Source organism: Sycon ciliatum, chromosome 11 (assembly GCF_964019385.1).
Source record: "Sycon ciliatum chromosome 11, ocSycCili1.1, whole genome shotgun sequence".
NCBI classification, from domain to species: Eukaryota; Metazoa; Porifera; class Calcarea; order Leucosolenida; family Sycettidae; genus Sycon; species Sycon ciliatum.
In genome coordinates this window covers 28,526,490-28,538,634 of record NC_088653.1, presented here as the reverse complement: position 1 = coordinate 28,538,634, position 12,145 = coordinate 28,526,490, and the positions used below count along the sequence as shown (strand labels likewise).

The 12,145-nt window shown below is 46.7% G+C and overlaps 1 protein-coding gene across 1 annotated transcript in view; it reads left to right on the top strand.

Annotated features, from left to right (window-relative positions):
- Positions 1-2,888, top strand: part of LOC135826973 (uncharacterized) — a 15,172-nt gene extending 12,284 nt beyond the window's left edge. The window contains exons 8-9 of the mRNA XM_065339498.1: positions 957-1,083; positions 2,229-2,888. Of these exons, the coding sequence (XP_065195570.1) occupies positions 957-1,083; positions 2,229-2,303 (202 nt within the window). The 3' untranslated portion in view covers positions 2,304-2,888. The remainder of the gene's footprint in view (positions 1-956; positions 1,084-2,228) is intronic.
- Positions 2,889-12,145: the final 9,257 nt, after the last annotated feature.

Genomic DNA, 12,145 nt, shown 5'->3' with positions numbered 1-12,145 from the left:
ACGTGTCAATGATTGTTAACCAGAGCTGCTTACTTTCTTCTGAGTGGATCAATAGGCTGCTGCGTTTAGGTTACACGTTGAGGTGCTGTAGACGTTGCTATACACCGATGATGTAATCTAATTACCCTAGTCGTTACATGAAAAACCTTACACACGCTCCATCTGCAATTTGATTGAGATATTGTATTTGCAGAGAAGAGAGACTGCTTGATTTCAGGATGATGTGTGTAAGGTTTTTCATGCAATGAAGTGGCCGCATTGGAGCTAGCGCACATTAAGAAATGTTTTACCGTAGTCGTGGTGATTCAACATGGGATAAGGGAGTTGGAATATGGAAGCATTCTGATAAAACGATAGGGAAACACTGGTCAAGGTTACAAAACACTGCTTTACTGCCATAATGCACTCACATACAGCTCACGCCCGCCCCCCCCCCCCTCCCCCACACTAATACATTCATCTACATGTAAATCTCCCCCCAACCCCCCCCCCCACCACCACCACCACCACCACCACCACCACCACCACCACCACCACCACCACCACCTCCCCCAACCCCCCACCTCCAGTACATGTACATGTACCTCATGCCTTCACCTCCCATATCTATCTGTCCACATGTATAATATATGCATTCACCTCCCCCCCCCCCCCCCCATTCCTTCACCTCCCCCCCCCTTCCGAATGCATTTACCCCCCTTGCCCCATGCATTCACCCCCCCCCCCCTTGCCCCATGCATTCACCCGCCCCCCTTGCCCCATGCATCCACCCTTGCCCCATGCATTCACCCCCCCCCCCTTGCCCCATGCATTCACCCCCCCCCCCCCCCTTGCCCCATGCATTCACCCCCCTTGCCCCATGCATTGACATCCTCCCCCACCCCACCCCCACTCTACACTTCAAAGTTTTGAATGGAGGATATTGGTTTGCACTGTTTGGTCTTGTTTTTTTTCAGATTCTTTGCTTCGCTATTCCTCTACCTATCCATCGGCGTAATCTACATGCACGCGGCTAAGGAAGCTGTAGGCATGCAGAAAATTCCAAATTACGCCTTTTGGAGCACACTGCCCGGTTATATCAAGGTAAGCGTCCGGCATGTTAGTGTGTGTGTGTGTGTGTGTGTGTGTGTGTGTGTGTGTGTTTCTCTCTCTTCTCTTCTCTCTTCTTGTCGTTGTCTCCCGCTTCTGGGAGCGGCGTGGCCCGATAGGGTAGCTGTACATAGTAGTAGTAGTAGTAGTAGTAGTAGTAGTAGTAGTAGTAGTAGTGTGTGTGTGTGTGTGTGTGTGTGTGTGTGTGTGTGTGTGTGTGTGTGTGTGTACGGGGATATTGTGTGTATGTGTGGAGGAGGTGGTGCGTGTGTGTGTGCGTGTGTATGTGTGCGTGTGTGTGCTGTGTGTGTGCATGTGAGTACAGTCAGGCTACCTCTAATTCGAATACGGTATAATTATTTCAAACATTCCGTGTACATGTAATTCGAACTTTTTCGTCGTGCCGATCTCCTGCAAGTCACTTCAAGTCAAATTTGAATGCGTAACGAAGTACGAAAAGTGCGCCCGCTGGATAATTCGAACTCTGTCTTCGAACTTAAGAGCAGATTACAGTTTAGTGCCTATGTCCTTCGAACGCTTATTTCGAAATGAGATAGAGTTGCTATACTTGTATTTCGAAGTTCATTCTTTCCTTCTTCTGTAACCGAGAGTAGCTCAAAAATCGATCCCTGGTCCACTCCAGGATCGATAATAGCGATAAAGAAACCCACCTCTCGAAATTTGATTCAAGCCCGTGCGAGGCAAAGTGCAAAAATATTAATTGACGACTTCTTCCAGGTGGCTGACTACTAGTCAATTCGCGGATCTCAGTGGCCTTTCCTGCCGCGCCAGCTCGTGCGCAGAGTTGCTTGCGAGCAACCACACTGGAAGTCGTGAAAAATTAGTATGCCTATGCTCCACTTCCGTTCTTCAGAACGACGTGCTGCTCCGAGTTCCGTGATGATCGTGACTACGTGAAACTCGGAGTTGCAATACATGTCAGCTTCTCCCTCTTTCTCTCTCTCTCTCTCCTCCTCCTCCTCCTCCTCCTCCTCCTCCTCTCTCTCTCTCGCTCTCTCTCTCTCTCTCTCTCTCTCTTTTGTGTAAGATTGAGGTATCGAGAGATTTGTTAAGAATAAACACATATTGCAGCGTCATCATTAAATTTTGTTGTACTGTTTGTTTATGTTTGTTTGCAGGCCGGCCTAGGCTTGATCTTCCCATGCTGCGGTAGCACAAGCAAGGAAGGTTACTCAGACATAGACGGAAAGTGATCTGGTGAAGGGTGGTCACAAGAACTGCAGAGGATTCGCCAAACGGCCGTGCCGTCCAGCTTGTGTCGACGGCAACACTAAAGAACGTACTAACCCTTCCACCGGTATTTTTTCTTGTCTCGTTTACAGTTTAAAATTGTGCGAGAGTTTACGGTAAACCCGGGGAAATTCAGTAAAATTTCGTGGCTGATGTGCTGGCAACGGTACTGAATTTTCAATATTTAATCTTCAATTCTGGCCAACTTACTAGAAACCTGTGTTGATTGCATACAGTCGTGTTGCCTGTTGCTATACTAGCTATGGAGTAGAAACTCCGACATGTTTATCATTCCAATAAACCTGCTGAAAGTATATTTTGTGCGGGTTTTGAGATTTTTACGTGCTATCCCTGGTGACAGAAATGGATCTGCTCTCTATCGGCATTTTTTTAAGCACAGTGCATGCAGTCAAAGCGGCGTTGAGCTTTACTGAAATAATATATTATTATACATGTGTGCGGAGCATTTCTTTGTTGCTACCTTTGCTCTGTGATGTCGGCTATACGGTGCGGAAGTTGGCAAACAAGTTTTTTGGCATATCCCTTTATTATACATTGCAAATCTAAGGCTGTGATCGTTTGCTCGGATCCAGATCCAGATCCGTCGGATCCACTGGATCTGCAGTGATCGATTGGTCGAATCCGTATCTGGATACTTCGGATTTGGATCCGAGCAACCCTGCCCCGGGAGCAGGGTTGACTGCATCCATCGGATCCAAATGTGACCTTGGTGCTTACATGTATATGGGGGATGGGTAAAAATCATTTTTGTACTCCTTGTTGTACGACTAGTCGACTTTTGTTGACTTTTCGTACGACGTGCGCGATCAGTACGACTTTCACCCTTTTGGGTGACCTGTCAGCGCCATTTTTTACTTTCGTCATCATGGAAACAGCCAAAGTCCGAGAAAAAGTGATCGGTTGATTCTGAAGGATCCGACGGATCTGAGATTTGCACCTGGCTCCGGATCCGACCAAACCATCATAGCCTAATATCGTATAAATTCCAGAATTATTCTATTGTAAAACTGCTCAAATCCCTATGAAATTAAAAAGGAGGGGGGGGGGTTTGTCAACTGACAACCGCTCTATTTAGTTGCTATTCACTCTTTAGATGAAAATTCTTTTATTAATGATGTTGAAATATTATTGACGTTTGACGTATCCCTATGGGATAGACAAAATGGCAATGTGAATTGTGTTTGGTTGTCAGTTGGGCTGCTCCCGTGCCCACAGAGTGCACGCTACAGTAAAACCTGTAACTAAAAACCACCGTGACTAGCGACCAGCCTGGTACTACAGTAAAACCTGTAACTAAAGACCACCGTGACTAGCGACCAGCCTGGTACTACAGTAAAACCTGTAACTAAAGACCACCGTGACTAGCGACCAGCCTGCTACTACAGTAAAACCTGTAACTAAAGACCACCGTGACTAGCGACCAGCCTGGTACTACAGTAAAACCTGTAACTAAAGACCACCGTGACTAGCGACCAGCCTGGTACTACAGTAAAACCTGTAACTAAAGACCACCGTGACTAGCGACCAGCCTGGTACTACAGTAAAACCTGTAACTAAAGACCACCGTGACTAGCGACCAGCCTGGTACTACAGTAAAACCTGTAACTAAAGACCACCGTGACTAGCGACCAGCCTGGTACTACAGTAAAACCTGTAACTAAAGACCACCGTGACTAGCGACCAGCCTGGTACAACAGTAAAACCTGTAACTAAAGACCACCGTGACTAGCGACCAGCCTGGTACTACAGTAAAACCTGTAACTAAAAACCACCGTGACTAGCGACCAGCCTGGTACTACAGTAAAACCTGTAACTAAAGACCACCGTGACTAGCGACCAGCCTGCTACTACAGTAAAACCTGTAACTAAAGACCACCGTGACTAGCGACCAGCCTGCTACTACAGTAAAACCTGTAACTAAAGACCACCGTGACTAGCGACCAGCCTGGTACTACAGTAAAACCTGTAACTAAAAACCACCGTGACTAGCGACCAGCCTGGTACTACAGTAAAACCTGTAACTAAAGACCACCGTGACTAGCGACCAGCCTGGTACTACAGTAAAACCTGTAACTAAAGACCACCGTGACTAGCGACCAGCCTGCTACTACAGTAAAACCTGTAACTAAAGACCACCGTGACTAGCGACCAGCCTGGTACTACAGTAAAACCTGTAACTAAAGACCACCGTGACTAGCGACCAGCCTGGTACTACAGTAAAACCTGTAACTAAAGACCACCGTGACTAGCGACCAGCCTGCTACTACAGTAAAACCTGTAACTAAAGACCACCGTGACTAGCGACCAGCCTGGTACTACAGTAAAACCTGTAACTAAAAACCACCGTGACTAGCGACCAGCCTGGTACTACAGTAAAACCTGTAACTAAGGACCACCGTGACTAGCGACCAGCCTGCTACTACAGTAAAACCTGTAACTAAAGACCACCGTGACTAGCGACCAGCCTGCTACTACAGTAAAACCTGTAACTAAAGACCACCGTGACTAGCGACCAGCCTGGTACTACAGTAAAACCTGTAACTAAAAACCACCGTGACTAGCGACCAGCCTGGTACTACAGTAAAACCTGTAACTAAAGACCACCGTGACTAGCGACCAGCCTGGTACTACAGTAAAACCTGTAACTAAAGACCACCGTGACTAGCGACCAGCCTGCTACTACAGTAAAACCTGTAACTAAAGACCACCGTGACTAGCGACCAGCCTGGTACTACAGTAAAACCTGTAACTAAAAACCACCGTGACTAGCGACCAGCCTGGTACTACAGTAAAACCTGTAACTAAAGACCACCATGACTAGCGACCAGCCTGGTACTACAGTAAAACCTGTAACTAAAGACCACCATGACTAGCGACCAGCCTGGTACTACAGTAAAACCTGTAACTAAAGCCCACCGTGACTAGCGACCAGCCTGGTACTACAGTAAAACCTGTAACTAAAGACCACCGTGACTAGCGACCAGCCTGGTACTACAGTAAAACCTGTAACTAAAGACCACCATGACTAGCGACCAGCCTGGTACTACAGTAAAACCTGTAACTAAAGACCACCGTGACTAGCGACCAGCCTGGTACTACAGTAAAACCTGTAACTAAAGACCACCGTGACTAGCGACCAGCCTGGTACTACAGTAAAACCTGTAACTAAAGACCACCGTGACTAGCGACCAGCCTGGTACTACAGTAAAACCTGTAACTAAAGACCACCGTGACTAGCGACCAGCCTGGTACTACAGTAAAACCTGTAACTAAAGACCACCGTGACTAGCGACCAGCCTGGTACTACAGTAAAACCTGTAACTAAAGACCACCGTGACTAGCGACCAGCCTGGTACTACAGTAAAACCTGTAACTAAAGACCACCGCGACTAGCGACCAGCCTGGTACTACAGTAAAACCTGTAACTAAAGACCACCGTGACTAGCGACCAGCCTGAGTACAGCAGACCACTTTGCCAGGCCCGGGCGGTCTCACATTCATGTACATGTATGGTTGTGCGGTGCAAACCTGTAGCTAAGGACCACCTGCCACTAAAGACCGCTTTCTCTGGCCCCAAGGCCAAGGGGTGGTCGTTAATAGCAGGTTTTACAGTATAGGATTGTACCATGAATACTCACTACTCGGCTTGAGTGAAGGTAAAACGGATGCAGCTAACGAGGTTCAGTGTGAGGTTTACCACCTCACCCTCGCCGCTAGGCGCTGCATCTGCCACCCTGGCACACAGTCAACTTCGCGTATACAATGGTGTAACGACACTCGGCGGGGAATCAGAAAAAGTGTCGAAGTCCCATTGCAGGTGTTACAGTTAGTTGGGACTTTGCTCTGGGCATGGAAATTCTGTCGTTATTCACGAAGTGGCGTTTTATCCGCAGTCGTTATTAGCGAAGTTGACTGTCCCAGTAATGGAGGCGGTCTGACCGTGAGAAGCGAAACATCCTCACTACCTGGTTATGTTCTTCAACACAATTGAATTGTGTAGCCGGTGGTAACGCCAACTTGTGGACTTTACTTTTGATTTTTACACTATTTCTCGTCTGACCCGTCCACCTCTCCACAGTGCGCCCTTGGCCCACACTCTTTGGGCGTGCCACTTTTCTATGTAGAAAGTCCGCAGTTAGTTGTGCCACCTTTTATACCTTATAATTATACTCATTCCTTTATCCGGATAAAGAGCCAAGGATTATTTACAAAAAGTAAAATAGGACCAAGGAACTACGTGTTACACTGTACTAGGTCATACATGTACATAATGATAAATAATCATTGCACGACACTGACCGACGGTACTGACGTTCTACAACTAACTGGCTAACAGCTCTAGCACATCTTGGATGCGCACTCCAACAGCCTCCCAACTACTTGGAAGGTTCTAAGTTATAGAAATAACATAAGGAGGGGAAGGTGAGTGCAACCAAGATAAGCACGAGCTGAAAGTCTCAGCTGTGAAGGACGTTGGCGGATGTTCATGCATGTCGATGACGATACTAGCAAGACCATTGGACTATACGGTCAAACCACGATTCAAGAACGCAAAGCAACATTCCACACAACTTGTGTGGCTCAAAAGATGCCAAGATCAATAAAAGGGGAAGCTATGCGAACAAGAATCATGAAAACCAATACTGGTCCAGATTTCTCATTACTGTTTTCTGATGATCGCTTAGTGCCTGAAGCTCGGAGTAAAAACACTTTCTCTGTCCTCCTATTGTTTGTACCTTGCATAGAGAGATGGCTGGAGGGTGGTAGGGGCGTAGGCAGGGGGGAGGGGATTGCTTTGGGCCAAAGCACCCCCTCGAAAACCTCAATCATGGTTCGCAGCTGGTTCGAGAGAGATCATAATAATTATGGGTAAGCGGATTATGCTCGGAAAATAGGCATTGGCGGATAATGCTCGAAAAGGTGGCAGATTCTGCTCGAAAAGGTGGCAGGTTCTGCTCGAAAAGCAGTGAAATTGGCAGAACCATACAAACCTTACGGCGGGCGATTCCTCGAATTGTTTGTTTGTTTGTTTATTTTATTTTACTTCACCAAGTGAACAGGCATTTCTGCCTTCTCACCAGGTCCGGAGACCTACATATAGGCTGCGTTCGTTTTTAGCTACCTGGTAGAGGAGAGTAGAGTCACTCTACCAAGAGTACATAATCACCAGGGGTTATGTACTCTTGACTCTACCGATAGAGGAAGATAGTAGAGGCAAATGCACGATATGTACGTGAAATGTTTCTCCTCTGTATGGAGTTGTGTACAAATCCTTGATCTTGCTGGAAATCCCGTAGCTCTACCAACTTCTACCGGATTCTACCAACTTTTTTCGGGTAGAGCCGGTAGAGGAACGTAGAATCTACCCTTTTGAGTAGAATTTTTTTCAAAAAACGAACACCTCTACCGAAACAAGTAGTTTCTACCCAAACCTATAGATCAAAAACGAACGCCCCCCCCCCCCCCCTAGTTCCGACAAAATGATGAAGAGTGAATGAAAATGTATGCATAAAATGATTAAAATCATGCAGAAGGTTATATGAAAGCGGATAAAAATGATTGAATCACGAGACATGGAGCATGAATTTATGGAGTATGGACACAGAGTAGGCCTTGACGGATTATGCTAGCATACCTTTTCGCATAATTCCTACCAAAATCGAAAAATAATAGCTATGAAAAGTATGAATGCCGCAGACATCACCACGCAACATGACAATTTGTTCAAGGTTTGGTTTTGTGTGTTTCCAAAATCGATTTTCACGCTCCGATCATCAGTGGAAATACGGAACTAAAGACATCAAGGGAAAAAAACAAAGGTTAAAAATCCAAAGAAGTGTGACACATGACGGGTAACTTGTGGTAAGTATTACAAAAAGTGAGAACTAAAATACAGAGTAAGTGTGACAAACGGGCATGAACAGTGCAGAAACAACTCATGAACACGGGGTGCAAACTCACGAAAATAACCTAAGTGCTAAAACATGTTCTTTTTGCTTACACAAATCGGGCTTATGCGTACGAATACAAACAGCTTCAAGGACCTTCAACTGCTGGACATAACGGGCACGACACAGTACAGAGAAGTGGGAATCATCATACACACTCAAACAATCGGGACGAGATAACAAATGCAAGTACACAGCTGACTTCTTACGAATTTCACCCTCATCAGCTCCATCACCTTCCCTGCCACCTGACTCCTCCTCGTCCGTATTATCACCATCACCACCAGCCGTCTCATCGTCATCCGCCTCGTCGTCATCCGCCGCCTCGTCATCACCCGCCTCGTCGTCATCTGTATCCTCGCCGTCATCCGCCTCGTCGTCATCTGTATCCTCGTCATCCGCCGGATCATCACCCAACTCATATTCACCACCAGTCAGTCGTCTGATACCATCCATGTTCTCCTTCCTACGTCTGTCCCGTGCCACTGTCCTTACCTCATCTACGTCCCGAGATTGTGTTCCGTTTTGCCCCCGACTTCCGGTCTCCTTTGATGCTCCGCGTGGGCCTTGACCATTCCTAGCATATATTTCGGTTGAATAATTGGCGGTCGACCTCCGTGGTCTCTGGACCCACGGATCAAGAGGGTGTTGCGGTGTCCGCACAGCCGGATACTGTGTCAAAGAAATGGGATCAATTTCTGTGATTGGCGGTTGTTGTTGTTGTTTGGCTTTATTTAAAGTGGAGTTCCAAAACAGGCCTAAACCTAATGACAATGGTCCCACTGATAATAAGAGAAAAGAAAATATAATAATAAGCGGACAAACAGAACCAAGAAGAAGATACAGCTGTAGTTAGATAACTAATATGAGCACGGCAGCAGGGGAAAAAAAGTCACAAGCACGGCAACCGGGAAGAAAGGAGTGAGTGAGTGAGAGAGAGAGAGAGAGAGAGAGAGAGAGAGAGAGAGAGAGAGAGAGAGAGAGAGAGAGAGAGAGAGAGAGAGAGAGAGAGAGAGAGAGAGAGAGAGAGAGAGAGAGAGAGAGGTAGTGAAGCAGATGAGTTCATCCTAGTTGACGGTACTGCCTAACAGAAAGGCCAGGCTTAGCGATTTGAAAGTGGAGCGCTTTCTTTCGAGGCGTGCTGTGTCTGGGAGCTGGTTCCACAGGATAGCTCCAGCATGGCTAATGCGCTTAGCTGAGGATGCAGTGGGGGAGACAGGAATGATGAGTAACTTGCTGTTCCCTCCTCGTGTTCGGAGAGAGGGACTACGGGTGAAAAAGCTTGCAAACAGAGTACTTGAAGATTTGTTCAGGCAGCGCCAAATGAATACAAGGATGTGCATGTGGGTGTATATGCTGAGGGTATGGGCATTCATGCGTTCAAGTAAGGGAGCCGTGTGAGTGCGAGGGGCTGCCCTGCACACCGAGCGAGCCGCACGTTTGAACAAACTATTTAGGCGCTTATCCTGATAAGACGATAAGAAAGGGGCATAGGCAGCAGATGCATAGTCAAATTCTGATAGTATAAAGGACCTGAAAAACTGAACACGGCAAGAAAACGGTACTGTCGTTGTTGCCGACTCCTCCCCAACCCCAGCCACCAACGGCACTGGTGGTGGCTCCGGTGGCGGCAAGGGCAACGGTGGTGAAGGCACATTTAGAAAAGCGATCCTGTCAGCTTTTCTATTATTGTGTTCACATGGCGCTACCTAACGACACCGCTATTCAGACACGTTGTCTACGTAGCTACGTAAGTTTCTACGTAAGATGCTCGGTACTGTACCTGGTCCTGGACCAGGGAGCTACTCTCCTACCAAGTACCATTGCGCGGCCGCGGCCGGCTGGCCGCATGCGTGTGCATTGCAGACTTTTTGTTGTTGCCTTTTCGGATGTGCATGCACGAGGAACTTCCTTCTTTGGAACTGCTTCTTGCATGAGCTGTTTCGGATATTTTGTCTCCTGGCCTGGCTTATTTCGTTTCGGCGCTGCTGAGACCTCCTTTCGCGGAATATTACTCAATGACAGGTGAGTTGGCCAGTTCCCTTTGATTCATTTGCTTGTGTTGACTCTTTCATTTACGAAAAGTGTGCTGATTTTGGGTGGAGTGAAGTATGGAAAGCTGACAGGATCTCTTTTCTAAATTTAGCTTTTCCGCTGCCGAGACCTCCTTTTACGGAATACTCAATGACAGGTGATCTCTGAGTTGACCAGTTTCCTTCGATTCATTTGCTTATGCTCACCCTTTCATTTACGGAAACGTGTGCTGATTTTATTCGGATTTAGATCCATTTTTATCTCTTTGCCCTTGCCTACAGTGTGCGAAGAACGCGAGTTCACCTTCTTGACGGTAAGGCTTATGTTGCTGCTGAGGCTTATAGATGTGTTGTTGAAAACTCATGTTCATTGTACATTGGTACGTTACAAGTAAGACACTGGTCAGTGGCATACTATCGTTGGCAGTTCCCAATCTGGAGGGGAAGCTTCAAGGACCCATTGACCGAGTATGCAAAATAAATTCGCATATCAGGGAAAATCTCCATTATGGAGAGGTTCAGTGACTTGTTTGCTTCATACGAAACAAGCCAATGGGTGCAGTCTCGTCTCGTGAAAATCTCGTACTTGTATAATAGGATTTGTTTACTCGAGTCTGGGCTGTTTGATTTGTGAGTACCGCCGAGATTGCACTGCACCAAATAAAGTTGCATGCCGCCAAAGCAAAAATTACGATCTGCAATCTGTTTGTAGTACCTGCGAAAATGTGTTGTACATGTATCGTACTTTCTCTGTTGCTGTTTCAGTTGCCGTCATGTTGCTAAGGAAAGGTTCAGTGCCTCATTTGTTTCATACGCGACGAGTCAATGAGTCGGTGTGGCTTAGGGTGCGTTCTTATATTCTCTAGCTTCTAGAAGAAGAAGAAAAGAGAAGTCGAAGAAACTGGGATTACTCAAGAACGGGTCTCGAAGAATTCGGAGATATTTTGCACATGTCAAGCAAAATGAAGCGTCAAAGGGGATCTTGAGTGATGAATGTATGTGCGTATGCGAAAAGGGAAATGCGTACACTCATGAACACGTGGCTTTTAGTCGTAGTTCGCATGCGCTGATCCCAAACCGCGGGAATCTCCAAGTTTCAACCACCTCTGAAGCTGGGAGAGCTTTGGAGAGCCTCCTAAAAGTCGGAGAGGATATACGAACAGCTCTCGAACTTTTCGGAGAGTCTCCAACTTTTCCGAGAGGATTTAAGAACGCACCCTAAGGCTGTGTTTACATGAGAAATTTCAACCCGGGTCGAGTTCAGCCGGGGTTGAAAGTCTGTACGATAGACAAAAGAGGTGAGCATTTACATGAAGACAGTTGACCCGGGTCAAATACTGATATGCCGCCAAAAGTCCACTTCTACAGTCCTGTATGGTCACGTGAATCCGTTCGCGCGAAATTTGCATCTGCAGTGCCGTTCAAACCTGGCGCGAGATACGCACAGAAGTACGTTTGTACGATTTTCGTGACCCGGGTTGATTTTAACCCTCCCCTTGGGGGGAGGGTTGAAATCAACCCGGGGCGAAATTTCAACCCGGGTCAAGCGCAATGCGTCATGTAAACGCGCCATTCATTTTATGCACATGGCGGGTTGAAATCTGACCCGGGTCGAACTCAACCCGGGTTGAAACGCTTCATGTCAACACAGCCTCAGAATATTTCGCTGTAGAAGAAATCTATTCATATGTCTATTGGAGAAATAATTGTATTCACTGGTTATAAGGTCCCTTGGTGTTCATCCTAAAGAGGTTCGACTGGATATCATTCATACTCACCAAAAGATGTGTAGCATTTTATTAT